The sequence below is a fragment of the Eubalaena glacialis genome, chromosome 12 (genome assembly GCF_028564815.1).
Source record: "Eubalaena glacialis isolate mEubGla1 chromosome 12, mEubGla1.1.hap2.+ XY, whole genome shotgun sequence".
Classification (NCBI taxonomy): Eukaryota; Metazoa; Chordata; class Mammalia; order Artiodactyla; family Balaenidae; genus Eubalaena; species Eubalaena glacialis.
The window spans coordinates 26,972,492-26,995,490 of NC_083727.1; the positions used below are offsets into that span (position 1 = coordinate 26,972,492).

At 39.5% G+C, this 22,999-nt stretch overlaps 1 protein-coding gene across 1 annotated transcript in view; it reads left to right on the forward strand.

Annotated features, from left to right (window-relative positions):
* The first annotated feature begins 398 nt into the window (after positions 1–398).
* IL20RA (interleukin 20 receptor subunit alpha) overlaps positions 399–22,999 on the forward strand; it is a 35,466-nt gene continuing 12,865 nt past the window's right edge. The window contains exons 1-2 of the mRNA XM_061207267.1: positions 399–634; positions 20,491–20,626. Coding sequence (XP_061063250.1) covers positions 523–634; positions 20,491–20,626 — 248 coding nt within the window. The 5' untranslated portion in view covers positions 399–522. The remainder of the gene's footprint in view (positions 635–20,490; positions 20,627–22,999) is intronic.

The following is a 22,999-nucleotide window of genomic DNA, read 5'->3' on the forward strand; positions in this document are numbered from 1 at the left end:
GTAAAATGGGACAATGCCTGATTGCAGATGACGAGGATTAAATGGAATCAAATACAATGGATGGCAGAGTGACTGACAGTGTGTGGAGAAATAAATATCCATTTCATTCTTCTTCCGGCACTAAACTCGGACATTTCAAAAGTTTTACAGAAATGACCATCAGGCCCGAAGACCAGAATCACTATTCAGTGTGCGCGGCTCACTTTCTCTTTACTGGACGAAGGTTTTCCCTGCAGTAATAATCTCGTTGGTCGCGGCGGTGGAAAGTCTTGGAGTGTCAGAGCGGCGAGCCTGAGTGGCTGGGACTAGAAGTCGCGGGCCCACCCCTCTCCCTGGCGTCCGGCCCGGGCTGCGGCGGGACGCGACTCCGCCTCCCCGGCCGCCCCGCCAACCCGAGCGCGGCGCGCAGGGGGAGCTGGGGCCCGGGGCGCCGAGGGGAGGCCGCGTTCCCACCGCCCGCGGCCCGAGGGGGCGTCGGACGCTACCGGCCGCCCGCGGAAATGTGACCCAGCCCCGCCGCCCATGTGCGCCCCCCGACCCCCAGCGAAGGCGGCTGCCATAGGGGCCCCGGCACCCGGCCTCCCGGCCCTGCCGCTGCTGCTGCTGCTGGTGGCCGCGCCGACGGGACGACCAGGTAGGAGGGTCGCTCCGGGGCCGCGACGACCGCCCAGCTGCGGCTGGTTTCGGCCCTCCTGCCCCCGGGTTTCGCTTTCAAGCGCGCAGAGCGGGAGGAGCGCGGGTCAGCGCCGGGAGCCCCGGAGTCCCAGGGAGAAACTCGCCGCTGCCTCGCGCGGGCCGGCTTCAGGGTCAAGTTCGCGCGCTCCGCGTTTCACACTTTTCGTTGCGGGAGTTGCGGGCGAGGTAGAGGAAGGTTGACGGTGGTCGCTCCGAGCGGTACCCACAGCTGGTAACTTACGGTCGGTGGCAGTGACCTTTCGCATTGCACTCGCCGGCACGTCGCAGGCTCCCGCCACCCACTCCGTGGCCTCACCGACCTGCTCCCTTCAACAGAGCGCCCCAGGGAAGGAGGCGATGTCTGCGCTTTAAAAATCAAACTTCCTGAGAGAGTGGGCTTTGAGGGAACCGGAGTTAGAAAGGTGCCGCGTTTCTAAACTAAGATCTTTCTGGGCACGTCATTTTTTTTCCTCTGCAGTTTTGATCTTGTACATATATGTGCTCTTTGATTTTTTGGAAGTAACAAAACTTTGAACTGATCCATGACATAGGTAACTCAAGGCTTTTTGGTTTTAAGTTTTAACTCTCTACCAGCTGGAATCCAGTAAACCAGAATGATTCATTAACCTGATTTCTTTTTTTTTTTTTTCTTCTGCATTTCTGGTGTATGAGAAAAAGAAATTTTTTTAAAGCAAGATATCTAGGAGCCTCCTTTTTTTTTTTTTTTAAGTTAAAGCAACACAACTTCCCAGAATACTGTGCTTTGTACAGATTTGATCCAGGCTTCCATGTTTTTAACCCAGAGCTGAACAATGACAGTGAATGCAGGAAGAAAGTTGTTCATGAAACTGCGGTGTCCTTAGTAGTCAAAGAAAAAGTTACTAAAGTTCAATATAGTTACAAAGGTAAGAATTGTGTGCATATAGATCTTGGAGAGATTTTTGGACAACAGACATTATACACAAAAAGTTTCTCTTCTAAATCCTAAAGTTACCAGAAATTGTTCTTTTGTCTTGTGATAAATATTCTTAAGTAAGCTGAATGGGAAGATCTGCTCCTGACTTATCCAGATACTGAACCTCAACTAACAGATATGAATTTAGTTGTTTCTATTTCTAATCAAAGAAATAAAGCTTGCTCCTTAATTGGGTTGGGAGGCTGACATTAGAAGGTAATAATATTCTTGGCTTCAAAGCAAAATTGGGGAAAAAACAAAGCAGAAGAAACTCTTTTCTGACCCACAAGACCCAGGTACTTTCTCAGCTCTTCTTAAAGAGTTCCTGCCCTCTTCTGGGCCTCCAGGCACCCTGAGGACTGCTGGGAAAACCAGGTGAGAAGGCATATGTGGTTACACGGATACCATACCTGACTCTTAATAGAGAGCTATTCTATCTTGATGGATCCACCACCATATCTGCTGAGCAATGTGAACTTTCTAATAGTTATATGACATTACCATTCTCCAGTAGGCGAATTCTTTAATATTTCAAACTTTTTAGCACAAAAGTTCGAAGTCACACAACTCTGTTATTGGATCAGGCTGTACAATACCAAACATCCAAAAAGAAACAAAAAAAATTCAATGTGGCATCAACATTTTAGGAAAGTTCTTCGTATTTCATTTCAGGTAAACTTTTAAAGGAATTCAGAACGTCTGTGCCACTCCCTCAAGGCAGGAGGGATACGTATCTGTACCTTCACTCTCTTATGTCTCCAGGGACAGAAGTTTCACTAGGAAATTTATCACTGTGGTTTATCAAACTCTGCCCTGTTGGCCCAATCCCATGTCTTATTCCTCAGTGAAGATACAGAACTGTGGTCAGCATAATATAAACAAGCATTTAAAGCCAGTAAGAGAGTGGGAGGAGATGACTTTCCAACATCACTTATCTCCTCTCCTCAAGCCCTTCAGAGGCTTCCATCTGAATTCTCCTACGTGGTCTTATACGGCTCACTCCTGCCTGTCTCTCCAGCCTTACCTCACATCACTTTAATTCCTGCTATCCTGGCCTTTTTCCAGTTCCTAGAGCAAACCAAACCGTTTTCCATCTCAGGACTTCATACTTGCAGTTCCTTGTGCTGGAATGTTCCTGTCTGCTCTGTCCCCGGCTAACTCCTATTCAGACTTGGCATCTCACCTCCAATGTGTCTCCTTCAAGGAGAGCTTCCCAAAATCCCCAAAGAGGGAAAAAATATTGTTTATTATGCCTATGAACAAATGAGCCAAACTCTAGGTTTGGAGCTTTTGAATGCAGTCTATTACAGCATCTCTGCTTATTAGAACTAATATACTACAATTAACAGAGTGAGGGTATTTGTTGAAGTGTCTCTTCTTTGATATAAACACAACAGCATCAGGTATTTTATTTCACTGAGAAATTATTTCAGGATATTTTTCAAACACACACAAATGGTTCCAGTGAACTAATTACATTTTCTTCATTATTTTCTTCTTTTTAGCTTTTAATTTTGAACTGTTTTGAGACTTACAGAAAAGCTATAGAAATAATAGAGCTCTCATAAACCGCTCACCCAGTTTCTCTTAATTTTAACATGTTACGTAACTGTGGTATAGTGTGCAGAATGAGGAACTTGACATTGGTATAGTATTGACACTATTCACTAAACTATAGACTTTGTTCCAATTTCACCCTTTTTTCCACTAATTCCCCTTTTCTGTTCCAGGATCAATCCAGGATCCTCATTACACTTAGTTGCTGTGTCTCCTTCCTCTCTTCCGATCTATGACAGTTCCTCAGCCTCTTTTTGCTTTCATGTCCTTGACATTTTTGAAGAGTTCTTGTCACCTCTCCCTCAGACTGCTCCTCAGTGTGGGTTCCTTTGAAGTTTCCTCTTGATTAGAGTGAGGTTATTCCTTTGGGGCAATAATACCACAGAGATTATGTTGTGTTTCCCAGCGCATCATATCAAAGGGTTTATGATGTCAATATGTCTTCTTCCTGGCGATGTTAACCTTGATCATTTGGTTTAGGTGGTGTCTGCAGGGTTTTTCACTGTATAGTTACTATTTTCACTTTCTGATTAATAAATACATTGTGGGAAGATACTTTGAGATCATGCAAATATCCTGTTTCTCCTCAAACTTACAGCCACTAATTTTAGTATTCATCAGTGGATACTGCATGCAACAACTACGATGCCTAATGGTGATTTTTTTAATTTCATTTTTTCCTTCTATATTTATTAAATTGGAATTCTAATGCAAAGAAGAGCATTTACTTCTCCCCCATTTATTTATTTATTCAGTTGCTTAAATATATCAATATGGACTCATAAATATTTACTTTATTCTTTGAGTTATAATCCAATACTATTACTATTAATTTTGTTGCTCAAATTGTTCCAGCTTTGGCCATTAAAAGCTCTTTTAGTTTGGCTCCCATGTCCTTTCAGCAAGCCCCATTCTTTTTGAGCATTTCATTGCTTTCCAGCAACATAAAATGTTTCAGGTTCATCTTGTATTTTCCCTTCCGCAGGGCTGAATCAGCTACTTCCCCAAAGAGCTCTAGCTCCTTCTACTGGAGAATAGGATCTAGAAACCAAAATCTAGTTGCCAGGCGTACTCATTGCTACTGGAATGTTGTTTCTAGGCTCTCTAAGCGGACAGAGCTGGAAGTTATAAATATGTATACTAACCCAGGCATCCACAACACATCTGTATTTCTGTATCTATATGTATGTATCTATGTATACAAAAGACGATAAGCTTACACTGATACCTCTGATTCCAAGAGCACAGAGTTCATTGTCTTTCCTTTCTTTATTTGTAGCTTCTTTCTCCAACAGTGAGAAACCTGATATCCTTATCTATAATAGATTTACTTATTTATTCATTTCTAGTTTAGAGTTTCAGAATTATTAACCCATGCTCCTATGAGAAGGACATTTACTAACTAGATTATAGCACTTATATACAGTTCTTTTGTCTTTGGCTTTATAATACCCAGTCAAGATACTGTTGACCAAAGTTACTTAGATTAGACCGGTTGTCCTTCACCTTCTTTACTGTGGTTATATTGTCTATTTGTAATAAGTTTAGGTTCATTTGTTACTGTTTGTATTTCAGTTGGGGTTTCCCACGTGCTAGTTGGTTTTGTTTGTTGATTTGGGGGTATTTGAAGGGTATGTGAGACATTACTGTGGTTTAAGAGTCAGAGATGTACAAAATGGTACACTTAGATAGGGGTTGTCCCTTCATCATCCTTACAACCTGTTTCCTATTCTTATTCCATGCCACCCCCGTAGGTAACCAGTCTCCTTAGTTAATGGTTTATCCTTCCTGTATTTCTTTTGCACCAGTGAACAGATATGTGTGTATTTTCTCATAGTCCCCTTCTTTCTTACATGAAACCTAGCATACTACAGGTTCTCTTTTCCACTTAGCATTTTTTCACTTAACAGGATATGTCTTTTCTGCTTCACAAATCCTTAATCCTCAAAGATAGGCCCTGACTGGACCAGCCAAATTCATATCAAGGCTAAATTATTTCCAAATTTTGCTTCAACTTCTCATGAAAACACCTGGTTTTAAACATATTGTATGCTAATAGTCAAGAACTCGGTCTACATCTGGGTTCTCTATTGCAGCTAAAGCAGGATTTGTCTTCTCAAATGTTCTTTTCATCAAACAAGCTTGTCCTCTTTTCCAGCTTCTCTCCCATTGCCTTTGGAGCAGACATGAGGGATTTCTTGTACATTTGCATGTACATTTATCATTTATTGGCTATTATATAGCTCCTCATTGATCAGCTCGAAGCCCATCCCCAGCATGTCTGGAGAGCATCATATACCTGAGATCTAAGCGTGTGGCTATAGGTATCACCAGCCTCCCCTTTCAGAAGATGTGCTCCTACAACCTGTAGCTATTTTTTCAGCTTCCTATAGAACAAATCCAGGAAAGGCAGAACTTGCTCCCTAGAGAACAATTAAGGAGATCTGTTACCCATAGGAGGTGGCATGGTGTACGAACAAGGTGGTAGGGATGAGGAGGGGCATCAGTTCTCTGAGTGCACCTTTCTATACAGCTCTGACTCAGAGCCATAGGTAGGATGCAGATTTTGCATTTAAGCCTAAACTTTAGACAAAGACAATAAGCAGTAACATATATTTTTAATTTTTAAACTAATACTTTAGTATAAGCATCTCAGCATAAAATATTAACTATTTTTAAGTGCTTGGCATAGTACTTTTCACAGATGTCACTCAGTAAATTTGCCTTTTTGGTTAAAAGGCACCTTTCATTATATGCATGGTACTTTTAAAATGACTCTCTGCTTGCATCTTTTTCTTCATGTACAATTTTACCAGGTATCTTCGACATGTTTACTTCCATGATGGTAAAAAAAAGACTGCTAAGAATTAACTGCAGCTTAGGGTAGTATATATTTTAAGAAGTGAAATCATTTTATTCATCTTATTTATAACATTACCCTTATGCTATGATTGTGATGTTCTGACAGCATTTTTACTTTTTCTTGGTCCACATTTATGATTATTTGACTCAAAAGGTGATACTAGAAAAATGAATTAAATCTCTGTAATCTGTCTCAAGATGTGTCAATTCCATATAAAATTGGAGAACAAGAGAACTTTTTAAAAAAAGAATGCTGGCTGGAGACAATACAATTAAATACTTCCTCTGCTTTATTTTCAGAATTCCTTTTGATATAGAAAACTAGGCTTGAAAAGGCCTTAAAATCCCATCGAACTGCTTCCCTTGTGAATCTTCCTTGCGACATAACTTCAAAGTCATTACCTTTCTGCTGCTGGAGCACCTCTCATCACAGGAAACTTGATACCTGACACCCAAGACAGGATGTCCTGTTGTTGTAGAATTCCAGCTACTAGAATGTTCTTCCAATGAATGAGCTGAGGTCTTGATCTCTTTCATCTTGTCACATTGTTGGTCCTCACTCTAAGCTGATGAAGTCATGCAGAACAAGCTGCTCAGCTCATTGACTGCAACCATCACATTTCCTCTGTCTTCATTCGTCTCAGCCAACCACCTCCCCAGTTGTGTCATGCCAGGCCCCTCTCTCTCCTGGTCTTTTCTGTATGTGTGTGTTCCAGATTGTCTGTAAGTTCTCAGGCATACTCACTGTAGGTCATGATGACATGGCTGGTCTGCCAGATTTTAATCACTGCTCCTGGCATGTTGGTCCTTAAGTGATTCAGCATCAGTTTCCTGGTGAACAAAAGGTTCCTGATGCCTAAAAGTTACCCTCCCTTTTTACCTTTGTTGTCTTTTCCTATAAGACACAGACCTTGACCCCTCATTTAAACTCAGAATTTCCTATTAATACAATTTCATTTTATGGAGGCAATTTTCTTTCTCTTTACTTCTCAGAATACAGAGAATGGAAGTATGGCATGATGTTTTATCTAGAGCACATGATGTCTGTCATAGTGGGCTTTAATGCAATTAAGGAGACTCTTTTCTGGAAAGGAAATTTTTATTGATTACAAATATTATCTATTCAAAATCAGTTCTGTTTTTCAAGTGTGGTGGTCACCACAGTGCATGTTGAGACACCAAAATGGCTTCCACTCAGCTTCTCCAGTCACTTCACGCACCGCATCATCAAATGCCAGCTCCACCTCCAGGCACAGAGAATGGGCATACCTTGTCCTATACAGATTTGTCAGGAAGTTTTCCTTATACTTCTTGAGCCTCAACGTGTATGCCTTTAATCCAGCCCCCTGAAATTTTCCATTCCATACCGTTAACATTTGTATTTTGGTGATATGAGATATTTTGGCAAGTGTATCCTCTTAGTTGAAGCATTTGTTTACATTACTTCTGCCATTTAAATTTCCTCTTTTTCAACTTCGCAGACATTTTTTTTTTTCTCATACATCAATCCCTCCATCCTTACTTTCAGGTTACTTGGCAGCCCTTAAAGCATTCATTCTTCTCTTAAATAAACATTGTGTTCTTTTTTGAGGAAAGATACAAGGAACAGACACCTACTATATTACTTTCCTAAGGCTGCCATAGCAAAGTGCCACAAACTGGGTAGCTTAAAATAACATAAATGTATTATCTCACAATTCTGGAAGCTAGAAGTCTGAAATCAAGATGTTGGCAGGGTTGATTCCTTCTCAAGCCTGTAGGGGAACATGTGCTCCATGCCTCTCTCCTAGCATCTGGTGGTTGCTGGCAATCCTGGGCATTCCTGGGCCTGCTGAGCATCATTGCAATCCTCTGCCTTCACACAGTGTTCTCTCTGTCTCTTCACATAATCTTCCCTCTGTGCATGTCTCTCTTTGTGTCCAAATTTTCCGTTTGTATAAGGATACGAGTCATGTTGGATTGAAGCCCACCCTAATGACCTCTTTTTAACTTGATTACCTCTATCAAGACATTATATCTAATTAAGGTTACTTTATGAGGTACTGGAGACTAGGATTTCAACATATTTCTTTGCGGGGCCACAGATGAATTTATAACACACCTACCATACCCTCAACGGCTTGTAGGGCAGTGAGCAGGGCTCATGAGCTTGGCTTCTAAAGTGGAGAAAAGCTACCATCTCAACCCCATGCAGTTTTCCTCCTCAACGTGTTTATTAGTCTGTGTCCACTGCCAAAAGGAAACCTTTGCAGAAGTCTCACGCCTGAAAGGCTCTCCTGAGAATGTGGAGGGCAGAGATGAGTCATCTCTTGTACTTTCCATAACATGGACATAAAAGATAGCCACCATTTTGCAATATGTACAAACATGGAATCATTATGTTGTACACCTTAAACTAATACGTTATATGTTAATTATACCTGTTTTTTAAAAAGGAGAGTAACGTCAATGGGTATGTAATAGAGATGGTGGAGTTTAAATTTCTTCAGCAGAGGGGTTCACTCTCGTCAGACCTCCATCTGTGTTCCTCTCTGTGGCACGTTCATTGCAAAATCTTCACTCTTGCTCCAGCATGGACCATTTTCATACTTAAGGCTAACTATCCATATGATTCCAAGTCAGCCCTCCTCCTCCATTTTAGATTAAAGTATAAAAGAAGTGAAAGGTCCTCTGAATTATCCTACTAAATGCTTTACGTTGTTATTTATAAAATTTGCTGATAGTTTCTGGTGCCAAATAGAATATCACATGTACCTTAGGAGCAAATAACTTAGGGGGATGAGGTATTTGAGGTGATCAGATTTAATGAAAAAGAATTACCTTCATACCCCACACATTCATTTTGAGTTTTCATAAGTTAAAATACAACTTGACACAATGTGATTTTTAAAGAACCTTCTTTTGAGCACTTTTCATTTATTCATTCTTTCATTCATTTATTCAATATCATTCATTCATACATATCAGGAACTGTTCTCGGTGTTGAGGTGAACAAGAAAACAAGGTCTCTTTCTTCGTGGCGCTTTTAACCTCGGGTGATTACATTAAAGTATAAATGCCAGAACTGAGGAAACCAAGCTTCTTTAGAAGCACAGAGTAAGGCAACCGATCTAATCTAGGAGTCAGGCAGGGCTTCCTATGAAAAGGGAAAGTGAGACTTATGAGAATTGCCAATATACTTGTTATATTTTTCATTTAAAATGCTAGCAAGAAAATAAAGTTAAATCCTGCTGTAAGCATATTCTATCTATAAACTACCACGTAGTTAACATTCCTTTTTCCCACCTACATTTCTTTCTTGTAAAACTACAAATCAACCAACAAAACCCAACAACAAATAGCAGAACCCTATGAAACAGATGATTTTTTCTGACAATGGTATTGCCAGGTGGGTAGGAGTAAGGAGCTTTGCAGCTGTAGGACAGCCCGACCTCAAGGTCACTGACAGCTTCAACAGGTCACTGTGGTCTGCGGCTCTGTGCAACACTGAATCCAACCACAAACAGGTATCAAAAGGCTCCCATGTTACAGCTGTGGTTTTCTAAGAGGGCTGGTGCTCTTTCTCACTTCCTGAATCAACACAGTCCTTTGAAGACTCTGTTAGCTTTAACAGCAAGAGCAAAGGGAATGTCTTCATTGATCCATTCTCTGAGTTGATCCTGGAGAAGTTCCAGTGTTGTCAGTGCCTTTGGCTCTTCGTGGGTGGCCTCTTCACTGTTGCTCTGCTTTTATCCTGACCAGTGTTTTTTAATATCTTTGTGGTAGGATAACCACCTCAGAGAGCTGATCTTCAGCGAGCCCCGCGCAGCACGTGGATCCCCTGTCCATTTTATCACATTTAGTTACACAACTTCATTGAAGCTTAATTCAACCCTGAAGAGGTGTGATCCGAGCCCTGGTCACCGTCAAAAACATCAAAGCATTGACTTGTCACTATAGAGGAGAGTTAACCTATTGAAAAATATTGCACCTTTCTGACAGTGTTTTTGATGGCTGCTGTACACTTCTGTCTTCATCTTGTTTGACTGGAAAGTCTGAGATCACACTCTCAACCTCGTTTGCCTCAAAATCCCAATCAACAGCCAAGAGAAGTAAATACTACTAATTACTTCCAAATCTCCACTAAGTAATTAGTAATTAGTAATAATAAGTAATAATAAGTAATAATAAGTAATTAGTAATAATAATTACTATAATAATATAATAATAATATAATAATAATAATAAGTAATTAGTAATTTAAGTCTCTCTTACTTTTTCTATTAATTTTTTTCTCACATTTTTATTTTGATTTTCTCTCTGAAAATTTCAAGTGATGGAGATGTTAATGGAAGAATCACATTACTTATGTGAGGATAAAAAGAAGTACTATGATTTATGAAAATTATTTGAAAAATAAAGTGGACGATGTATGTTGATATTTAGTAAACACCTATTGATGGAACTGGGAGTTCCCAACAGCTATTCTTTCCAATACCTTAGTGGTTTCAAATGGTTTGTCTTTGACTCTGTTCTTTCTTTTATCTTTTCCTTTCTGAGGCAAGTTATCAAGTTGTAGAGACTCCAGTCCACATTTGAATCTATTTTTCCACAGTTACTGTGATATTCAATTTGGATAAACACTTTGGAGATCACAAAATGTGGAGAAAAATCAAGTCCCTGGCCTCAAAAAGCAAGTCTGAAAGGGAAGGAAAGGGAAGACATACATACAAAAGATGACATAAGGAAGTGGGACTGATTTTCTAACAACGGGACCAACATATTCAAATTAATAATGGCATCTTCAAAATAGACATTTTAGGAGGCTGTGCACAAAAATCTCACAATGTATTTCCTAAACTCCTTTTTTCAGAGTTCTCAATAGAACCTGTATGCATCTGTCAGATTAAGGTTTGCCATTAAGTGGCAAACCTTCATCTTGGAGGTGTGGTTTAATTTTCAAAAGCATTCAAAGCCACTTCCAACAAACTTGGGTAATCAAGCTAAGAAATGCTATGTTGGGCAAAAACAAGGTGTGACTATAAAAAAAAAAAAATGAGATGGAATTTTTTGCATTTATACAAGCAACCGCTGAGGACAGTTGTAGCTGAAAGGAAGCATGCCCCAGATGCCAGAGCTGAGCAGTACCAGGGAATAATTATAAACCCTCCCAAGGGAACTGCTTGGACAATGCACACTCTTTTTGATGGGTAAGTGCCAATATATTTATTTTAAGAAGTAGTCTCAACCTTAAAGTCCTACTTGCTCTCAAGCACCAACAGCAATATTCCAAAACATGTTTAAGCACATAGATTTACTTATTAAGGTGTGGCTCTAAAGAAATAACACGCTTTTTATGTATGACTTATATATCGCTCATCCATATAAAAGTTCACATACCTGGCAGGGAAAGCATGTATTGATGGATTGTGTCCCAGATTCAGAAAATATCTGCTCTGTGAGAGCAGGGCCTTCTGTGTGTTTCTGTCTGCCACTGCACCCCAGTAACTATCAGTTTCTATTTCTAGTAGGTGCCCAGTAATGAGGTTGAATGAATGATGTGACTAAGTACCCTTCCACCAGAAAAAACTTCAATGAAGGAGAAATACTAGGGTTTTCCTCATTGAATTCCTTGTGTGTGTGTGTGTACATATTTTTATTCACACCGAGAAAAGATAGGGAAAAACAGCATATGAAGCATTTGCATTTTTAAGAATTGAACTCCTCATTGAATTTCTTATATATCTCCTTAGAAGCAGTCATCTGTAACATGCAAACTTTCCAGTGATCATGCAATCTCTTCTTCCCACAACACCGCTCCTTGAAGTGTTCCCTAAAGGCAGTAAGTGAGTGTCCTAGTAGAGAACCCTGTTGTCCTCAGAGCACTTGGGCTCAAACAGCTTCCAGATGGCTGAATAACCACAGGCAAATCAGTCAGCCTCTCTGGGCCTCTATCTAATCAGCTCTAAAGGGAGAATAGTAACCATGGAGGACAATACTGAACTAATGATTATTGAGCTCTTTCTTTGTACCAGGCACTATTTTGGGAACCTTATAAGCATTCCAACAAGCCTATGAGGCAGATCATATTATTGTTTTATTTTACAAATGAGGAAATTGAGTACAGAGGCTAAATAACTTACTTCAGGGCACACAGCTTAGGTAAGCAGTAGAACAGGGAGTAGGTCCCAGTGTGGCTCTAGAACTCTCGTTCTTAAAACTTCTCTCTGACCTACTCACATAAACAGTTACTAGAAGCCAATGAGATAGGGCAGGTGGCAGTGCCCTATATAACGTTCAGTATACTATTAAGAGAAAACAGAGGCAGCATGCAAGTACAGCAGCAAGTGGGCAAAGAAATAATAGAGAAATTGTAGCAGGATTGGTAGAGGAAGATAATCAAGTTCAGAGGAACTAATGTTAGCATCAAACCGTACTCTCTCCTTTACAGAAGACAGTTAAGTATATTTTCTCAGGTAAATAGTTCCTGAATAACATTTCAAGTGTTGTTTAGATGATTCACTTTCTAAGGGCACTTGACATATGTCATATATATCAAGGGGGAAAAGAGGAAAGAGGAGTTAATATTTTTCAGGAGAGATAATTTATAACTTAAGACAAAAGAAAATATGCCTTTCCTTTCAGCACGATGAAGTTAGAACAATACTTAATCTGTTTGAAGGCAGTGACACTGTTTGGCTCTCCTTTGCTGGAGGTTGGGATGAGATATTTCCAACTTTTGCTTCCTGAAACTGATTCATCACCCTCTGGTGCTTTTTGTACATCGATTGTTTTTAACCGCATTTCCCACAACAGAAAACTCATTCGGGAGGTGATTTTTTTTTTCTTTTTTTGGTCTTACAAGCATAGTAGGTATTTTCCTATTTTGAAAGACACTTGTAAGATGTAGCAACCACTTGCCATGGGCTGCTCTTCCTTCATTAAAAAGCATCTGTTGAGTATCTTCTGACTGGGCTAATCCCCTGTGTATAGTGTAAGTTTCCCAGGGTGATTTCAAGCTATCAGGGTTTGGTGATTCAGGCTGTGTCACCCTCATCCAGATGCTCATGTGAATCCAGGTCCTGCCCTGTCTCTACAATTTATGTGAGCCCAGTGGTCCCTGGTTAGTTCAGTTCAAAAGTATTTATTTGAGAGGCACTGGGGATACAAAGAATCTTATAAGACATGGTGCCCAGGGTCAAACAGCTCAGAGCCTAGTGATTCCTTCACTGCTTCAGCTTCAGAAAGACAGATGAGGCTGGAGGGCTGGAGACTTTCTCTGGGCAGAGGTGGGCAGGGCTTCCTCAATGCTGAGGTTCCCTTGTTAATCATGAGCTTGAGAAACTTGAATGGCCCCAAAGGGAAGTCCCCAAAAGTGGACACATTTGACTGTTCAGCCTCTTGTAGTCTGGTGGTTTTCCTCAGGGGTGAATGAGCGTACTGTCCATAACAGGAAAGTCAGAGAGCCTCAGCCCCAGAAGAGAGAGGTTTGGGTAACCACGAGCCTGATTACCCTTTGTGAGTTCACTCTGAAGACCTCACCACTTTTTACCAGTGTTCGTCAGGCACTAATTTATGCATAGACTTTTCCCACAGTATAATGAAATGGAAATACCTTTTACTGTCAGGCATATAATTAAAACTGCAGCATACTTAAGTTGATGACCTTAGTATTATCTTTGAGGCCATTAAGAAAATGTCACATACCATTTCATTCCACCTACAGAAAGGTAACTATAAGGTAATCTTGGAACTAATGTAGTAGCCACATTTTATAAAACTCCACTAATGAAGTTGCCAAAGATTTACCCATTTCCAATTCCATTTATTTATTCTCTTTCTACTAGAAGGACCCAAGAGGAGATAGAGGACTTTTTCTTTATGGTGTTATAACATAGATGAAGCTGGGCTAGAAGACTTTCCCAAAGGCCAAGATACAATGAGAGGAAAATAAACACTGAGAGGGAACACAAGTCTAAATGACATGACTTACAAGCTATAGCTAACCTGTCATTACTTAGGAGTTCATTAAGTGGACCCCTTCTTGCTGACCCCTCACAGCTTTGTTAGGACAGAAGCCATCTTTTTGGTTGTTGTTCGTTGGTTAATTTTTTTCCTTTTTTAAATTGAAATAGAGTTGATATACAATATTACATAAGTTACAGGTGTACCATATAATGATTCACAATTTTTAAAGGTTATACTCCATTTATAGTTATAAAATATTGGCTATATTCCCTGTGTTGTACAATATATCCTTGTAGCTTATCTTATACATAATAGTCTGTGCCTCTTAATCCCCTACCCCTCTATTGCCCTTCCCCCCCTCCCCACTGGTAACCACTAGTTTGCAGAAGCCATCTTAAATACCCATTATCCAAGGGGGCCCCCCTCAAGTCTCCCTCCATTGCCCAATGTCCATACCCCGGTCAGGGAAGCTCAAAGGGAGCCTGGAGTTCTTGTCCCTTTCTGAGGTCTTCTGTGTTTCACTTTCTCCTGAGAGACCAGCCTCCTACCCAGTGACTGTCGTCAGGAATGCCCACTCCCTTTAGGGGAGACCATGCATACCCTCCACAACATCACAACGTAATCACGTCATTAAAATAGTACAAGCCAATACTCTAAATGGAGGCACACATGGAAAAATAAGGCGCCTTTTAGTTCCCAAAGATACTATAGGAGCAGGGTACCAAAATTGTAAAGGCATAAAAACTGCAGAGCTAGTTAGGGTTTTGCAGGTGATTTGGTGTGACTAGTGAACATAGTGCATTTGGCAGAATTACAAAAGGAGAGGCCAGACCAGACCATGGAGAACTTTGTGTACCAAACGGAAGTTGTAATGGTATAGCACTCCAAGAAATAAAATTCTGTGTGCTAACCCAACAGCTTCGTGATTTGGGATATGAAATGGATGGACTTTCAGAGGATCAGAGCTGGACTTCCAGGCCATCAATCTATGCGAACAAAAATGCTTTTGTTACCCACGAATTGGCACATGACTCCTGATATCAATGTGGGTGTGACATATTTTCTCTTTGGTGTTGATTAAATTATCTTATCGATACTGGCAGGTTAGGAAAATGACTTATCTCAACTGGAACATTTATTCAGGAGTGTTTTCTTTATGTTTTCCAAACTGGAAACAAACCGTGCCTACAACTTTGTGAAGATGAAAACACCACAAGGAAATACTAGTTATCAGTTGTTCTTTTTTAAATACTGTTTCTCCTCCTCAAAAACAAAGTGCTAATTCTATTTTTTATCACTCTTTTACATCATCAACAGGGCAAATATTCCTTGATAAATCCTCATCTGTTGATTTAGCTTTCACAACACAGCAGCTCTCTTACTGATGTGACTCTCGTAGCTCTGCTTCATCGGGGGGTACTGTTGTTTCTACTTTGAAAATAGAGCTCCCAGCTGCGCCCACCTCACCCTCCATATCCACAGCCAGCATCTCGGTGCAAGCTCAGCCTTCCTCACTGGGGCTGCTGCAATTACGGTCTTACAGGTCTCTCCAGTTCTATTCTTGCCCCCATCCAGTCTTTCTTCCTCTCAGTAGTGAAGTAATCCATTTGAAATACAAATAGGCCCATGGCTTCCACTGCATAAAAGGCTTCAATACTTGGCTGCTGAATTTCAGTTATAACCCAGCTTCCTTCCCAGGGTTTACAAAGACCAGGGTGGGGAGGGGGTGGGGGAGAGGGGGGAGGGGTCTAGCCCCTTTGAACTTCTTCAGTTACATCGTGGCCGCTCTCCTCTTCCTCACTTTTTCCAGCCACACTGGTCTTTTGACTGTTCCGAAGGCACGGTTTTTTTGGATGGGCTTTTTTCCATCTCAGGAGTCTCTGCCTGGAACACTGCCCTCCCACTTCACAGCTGACTCCTAAGCCCCTATCTAAGTAGGTTCTGTGACCCACTACTGCAACCTTATTCCCTTTCATAACTGGGTCACCAAATTTGTAAGTATGTTTTTCTTTTTTTTTTGACTTGTGAATGGTGCTCTCTTTCCATTAGTCTGGGATCTCCACAAGGGCAGGAACATATCTGTTTATTCACCATTAGGTATCCACACAGTGGCAACTGTATTAGCTTCCTGGAGCTGCTGTAACAAAGTACCACAAACTGGATGGCTTAAAACAACAGAAATGTATTCTCTCACAGTTCTGGAAGCTGGAAGTACGAAACCAAGGTGTTGGCAGTGCCATGCTTCCTCTGAAGCTTCTGGAGGAGGTTCCTTCTTTGCTTTGTCCACCTTCTGGTGGTAGCCAGGCTTCTTGGCTTATAGATGCATCTCTCCAGTCTTCCATCTTCAAATCGTGTTCTCCCTGTGTCTTCAGAACACCATTCACTGGGTCTTCAGATGGCTTTTATCATGGTAAGGCTGCCCCTGGGATAATACTTTGATTTATTGACAAGAGGATAGATATCCAAAACTGATATATTTTCTGCCTAGGCAATCAGAAAGATAATGTTAATCCAAATGAAGAATCTGAAGGATTAAAAGCTAGGATATTCTTTCCCCAGAAACAGTGTACAAAACAGCAACATCCATTTTAAAATGTATTTCTGTTAAGGGTGTTTACTACCATGTATTTACAATGAGCTTAACTAAGCATTTGTCTTTTTTTTTTAATTCAAAAAATTGTTGCTGTGATTCTCACTTGCAATTAAAGGCTAATAAGCTTACAGTCTTCTCATTGGGTTTTTTAAATTTCTTTATAAAGATGAAATGGAACTATTAAAAAGAACATTTTTCAAGATTGTGAAAGCAGGAGTCTTTTATAACATCATTGGGAATGGAGGGGGCCATTTTTTTCTTCTTCCATTTCTTCTTCCATTTAATTCGCTTTTTTTTTAGTGATTAATTTCTCTTAGTTTCTCTCAGTTTTAGACTCTTTGTTGTATTAGTTATCTAGTACTGTGTAACAAACTGCCTCAAAACTTAGCAACTTAAAACAACAAATATTATGTCATGGTTTCTGAGGGTCAGGGGTCCAGTAATGGCTTAGCTGGTGGTTCTGGCTCAGGGTCTCCCACAAGAGTATAGTCAAGGGGTAGGCTGGGGCTGCAGCCATCTGAAGGCTTGACTGGAGCTGGAGGATCCACTTCTAAACTCATTAATGTGCCTCTTGGCAGGAGACTTCATTCAGTTCTTCACCAGCTGTTGGAGGCCTGTTACTTGCCACATGGTCCTCTGCAGAGGATTGTTCACAAAAAGGCAGCTGACTTTTCCCAGAGTAAATAATCCAAGAGAGAGAAATCAAGATGGCAGCCACAGTATCTTTTATAACCTAATCTTGGAAATGACGTACCGTCACTTCTGTCATATTCTATTGGTCACACAGACCAACCCAGATACAGTGTGGGAGAGGAATATACAGGCTGTGAATGCCAGGAGGAGGGGATTACTGAGGGCCATCTTGTAGGCTGGCTAACAAAACTGTGGCAATATGTATAATTTACCCATAATGTAAACTTGCAGAGAAGGTATATATCCATTTCACAACATTTATAATGAAATATGTTTTCTTGTCAAAAAATAGAATGGCATGATGAGAAAATTGTTTAATGTTGTAATATTGTTGTCAGATTATTCATTCCTTTTATTTAACCTATTATTCCTTTTATTTGAACTATTAAAATGATTTTTTTTTTAGCATTTCTCTGCAGAGGATTTCTATAAATTAATCCTCTATGATACAGAGTTTGGTAACATTTTGATAATTGATGTAGCTTTTCTAGAGGATCATTTAAATGATTACAAAACACTAGTAAAATTTTCTGTTGAATCAGTGAACATTAATGATTGACAGCACATTCCAGAGTGCTTTATTTCAGAAAAGCAAAATTGCTTTGTTTCCTCATAACAGTGCCTCCCCCAATTAAATTAAAATGAGCAGTCCATTTACTTTATTCCAAGTTATTTCTTTAAAAATTTGGGGGTACGTTTTAGGCATTTTGAGAATTCTGTTGTTTACTTATATTAAAAGTCACACAGAAACCTTTGTATAGATAAACATTGAGAAAATATGCCTGGATTATAATATCTAAGATAACTTGTGTTTTTTTATTCTCCGAACACAAATTGCCACAAATCAGACTATTCTGGTTCCTTCTCAGTTAGTTCTGTGGAGCCATGTTTTGGTAATGTCTTCCATCCGCGATATTATAATACACAGTCTATTTTAATTTTAGTTTTTACAAGATGCTAACCACTCTTCACATGTTAGTGTCATCTAAAAATATAGAACCACCGCATTTTAGATCTGGAAAGATCCTCGGAATTGTTTATGTTGACAGTGTTCCCCACTTTTGAAGGATTGGGGAATACTATACTTCATGGTGCTGCTTCCCCAAGTTCTCTGTTTTGTCTTAAAAATATGATTAAAAGTTAGAACCTAGTGATAGCACAGAGCAGTATTAAATCATTAATAATTACTCATTATATATAAGCTCCAGAAAAAGCCAATACCAGTTGATATGCAATGGTTCCAAAGAGTTAGAAGAATAGAAATCAAAGACAAACATTGGGCAGGTGGCATCCTTTAGAGATCCTTTCTACTGCTGCTACACACACACCCACACAGTGACCAGTTGACAGAGCTTCTCTTTGAGTGTTTAACTTCCCTCTCCAAAATAAAACTGAGGACTTCCCTGGTGGCGCAGTGGTTAAGAATCCGCCTGCCAATGCAGGGGACATGGGTTTGATCCCTGGTCCGGGAAGATCCCACATGCCGCAGAGCAGCTAAGCCCATGCGCCACAACTACTGAGCCTGCGCTCTAGAGCCTGCGAGCCAGAACTACTGAGCCCACGTCCCACAACTACTGAAGCCCGTGTGCCTAGAGCCCGTGCTCCTCAACAAGAGAAGCCACTGCAATGAGAAGCCCTCGCACCGCAACGAAGAGTAGCCCCCGCTCGCCGCAACTAGAGAGAAAAGCCCGTGCGCAGCAACAAAGACCCAACGCAGCCAATAAATAAATAAATAAATAAATTTATTAAATAAAATAAAACTGAGGTATTAAAAAAAATGAGCAAGGTTAAAAGTAGGAGTCATTACAAATGTAGCACGTGCTTGCACACATGCACGAACACAAACTCAAGCACTTATAGTTTGGTCACTCTGCCACATGTTAAAGAGCTTATTTTGGCTTAGAATCAGGGTCATGTTACATTATAAAGTTTAATTCTAAAGGAAAGAATTTTTTCTTTCTTTTCATTTGGCTTGTGGGATTACAATACATTGTATAGAGCTAATCTTAGCCAAGGATTACCACAATCATAAAGCTAATTCCTTTCTCTGACATTAGTCTCAGTTGATTTATACAAGAATTGTTGAACGTTAGCCAAAATTGGACCAGCCTTCAGTGAATTAGCTAAATTTTATTTCCTGTTTGATTTGAAATATCAAAATTTGATATTTTCCAAATTCATTGACTAGAATATGCATATTTATGATAAGTTCTTCATAATATCTGATTGTTTATTACTCAGGACTTTGGGATCTCTCCAATAGTTTAAATTAATATTTTGATTCTTTCATATCACCACTGAATTTTTTCATTTATTGTATTTAAAGGATTGTCTTTGTTTTCTTTTATAAGAAACTATTCTTCACTTTTCTTTTTTCCTTTTCTAATTTTTTGGTAGTTTCTCCATTTTTTATCATTCCTTTACAGAGGATTTCTATAAATTAATCCTCTAGGATACAGTCTTTCTTAGAACACAGTTAGGTGAACATATCAGTGTTTAATTAAATAAATTGTCTTCTTTCATTAGTTCTTATTATAATTATTTCTTTATTATATACTTTAGTAAAGCTAACCCCAGCTCCAATCTCCAATCTCTGGCCTTTCAGTGACATCTATCCTAAATTTTATTTCTATATCTAATAAAGGGATTGTTTCAGTTATCTTCTGGTGCATAACAAACTACCCCAACATTTAGTGGTTTAAAAGAATCATTTTATAATTTCTCATAATTCTGAGGATTTATCTAGGGCTCAGCTGGATGGTTCTTCTGCTGGTCTCTTTCAGAGCCTCTCATGAAGCTTCAGTCTATGGCACATGGGGCTGGAATGTCCACAGTGGCTTCATTCTGGCCCCTTGGTTGGAAGACTGGGCTCAGCTGGGACACTGGGACAGCCGAACCTCTCCCTCTTCATATGGCCTCTTGACATGGTTTCTCCAGCATAGTAGCCCACTTTTTACATGGCAGCTCGGGGCTTTCAAAAGGACAAAAGTGGAAGCTCGTAGGCCTTGTTAAGGCTCAGTCCCAGTATCAATTTTGTTGGTTAAAGAGGGCCATGAGGTCAGCCCATGTTCAGTTTGGAAGGAAATACACAGAGCATGAGTACTGGAAGGTGTGGCTCATTGGGGGCCATATCTGGAGACCAGCTACCACATGTTAGGTCTTCCTTTCTCTCTATTAAGACCTCAATTCCTCTCTACTCCTTTTTCAGTTCCCTGTGTCTCTGGTGGTCTGCCTAAACCTACAAATATCACCTTCTTATCTATAAACATGAAGAATATCCTACAGTGGAACCCACCACAGGGCCTACAAGGAGTGGAAGTTACTTATTCTGTGCAGTATTTCATGTAAGTTGGTTCTTTTCGTTTTGGCTAATTTATAAGCACAAGACTCAGACTCCTATTAATTGTGCAAACATAAACCATCTATTGTATTAAATGAGTGAGGAAAAAGAAAGGTTTTAGATATTTCATGTTAAGTTATCTCATTGTGTTTTCTTAGATTAAATTAGACAACAGTTTCTTCATGGAAACAGAGTATTGAGTACTTAGGCAAGAAGAAGTTATTTAAATGGAGAAAAGAAGTCTGTCAAAATGTTATTCTGTGGCTGAGCAAACAAGGAAATCCATCACCTCTGAAACATCTATACTTACTAGAATTATAGGACATTTTTAAGTGAAACTGAGTGCAGAATTCTGTACAACTCACAGTTTTTATTAAAGATAATAGTGAATGGACATTTTCACTTTTCACCTCTCGCTCAACACTCATTGCAATCAACAAAGAATGCAAAATGGTGAGTGGGTGTGTGATAGGGCCTCACTCCTATACCCACTCACCTAATATTTAATAAAGAGCTGGCTCCATTCAAAGAGTAATTGTCCCAAAGAATCCAGCACACCTATCCCTAATTACTGAAAGGGAGAAAGACAAAAAGAACACAAGTCAAAAATTCCTGAAAGCTTTCTCATGGAAATTAAAGAAAAATTCAGACAAATAATGGTCCATAGTTTGAATCCATAAACAACATGTTCTCTAATGGTAAACCTCAAAGAAGAGATAACAGTCAAAGAAGAGATTCTAAGACAAGAAGAAGAACTTTTTTAAAAAGCACAGTGGCAGAACTTAGGAAGAAGATGGAAAATAAAAATGTTATATAGAGATGAAAAACCTATTATAGCTAACAGGTAGTAATAATTGAACAGGTAATAATGACTATCTGGAATTGCATACCATAAATGCATGCTCTGTCTAGGAAAATTTAGTAAAAACAATAGGAAGACATATCCTGGTAAAGTTATTGAACTTTGAAGAAAATGAAATGATTTATGACCGTCACAGCAAAAGCAATGATTTCTATCTGGCAACACTCAGTTCATGACAGTGATATATCTTCTGAGGGTAAAATAAGTGTGACCTAAGACTCTTACCAATTCAGCAAATGTATTTTCTGTATTTTCAAGCAGGTTGAACTTGGGCTATCACTCCCCTGAGACCTTCTTGCAGGCTGTGGCGGGGAGGGAACACTAACTAAAGATGATATCCAACTGACAGAGGGATAAATATGAGCCTAAATGAACTTAGTAATGACAAGATTTTGGCAAAAAGACAGGGAGCAGGCATTGAAACTATCTAAATGTAGAACTAAGACTAGTGATGGGAAATATGGTTACAGAACTTTCTTGTAAATGTTTGAACCTTATCAATAATATAACAAATCAGAAGGTGGGGAAAAACTGTATGTGTACTGACTTCCGTAGCACGAAGCCATTATATGTGATCCAAAATGAAAATATGTCGTCATTTTAATAACTAAACTCTCAATATCTTTCATACACAATTTTCTTAATTTAAAAGATCTTTTAAGAACTAATATCTCGTGTGGTGATGAAACATTTGAACTGCAGTGATTCATTTCATTTTAATTTCTTTTTCTTTAAAGTTTGAATCAAGTTAAATTTACTACTTTTATTAAAATCATAAGTATGGCATAACCTAGCTTTTGTCTATGTATTCAGCTATTGAATCATTCCTCTGGGTACATATAAGCATAATGAGATGTGCAGAATCATGTGTACCAAATGTTTCAGGGTAATGGGCTTCAGGGTAATTTATTTCTCTCTCGGTTATACTTTTCTGATTGCGTGAGTTTAAAAACTGTACCATATTTACAAAAAAGAATAACATCATTTTTGTCTTTGAAAAGAAAATTCTGAGGAGATATGGGGATATATGTATACGTATAGCTGATTCACTTTGTTATACAGCGGAAACTAACACACCATTGTAAAGCAATTATACTCCAATAAAGATGTTAAAAAAAAAAAAAGAAAAGAAAATTCTGACCATTAAAGGCAGTGAAAGACTTTGGCTGCTACTCACAATGACCTCATTTATCTAGAACTTCATTCTCATTGCCAAAGAATTTCTCAGGAACCAGTATTTTAGGGAAGAGGCATCACTCTGCCAGGAGAAATGGCTCATGAGTGTGTCCTTGTCTCCTTTTTCATTGGTGGAGCAAGGAGCTTGTTCTGTTCTTTATGTGTTTATGTGATTCAGAAAAGAAGAGAGAGAGTAATCACTGCTCTGTGAGAGTAGATAATTTAGATTACATAAATTTCAAAAAAGAATATTTGAAAAGAAACTTGCCATGTTGGAGTTCTTACATGCCTGTGAATGTGGACAGTGGGCAGGAATACAGGGCAGCTTGTGTCACTGAC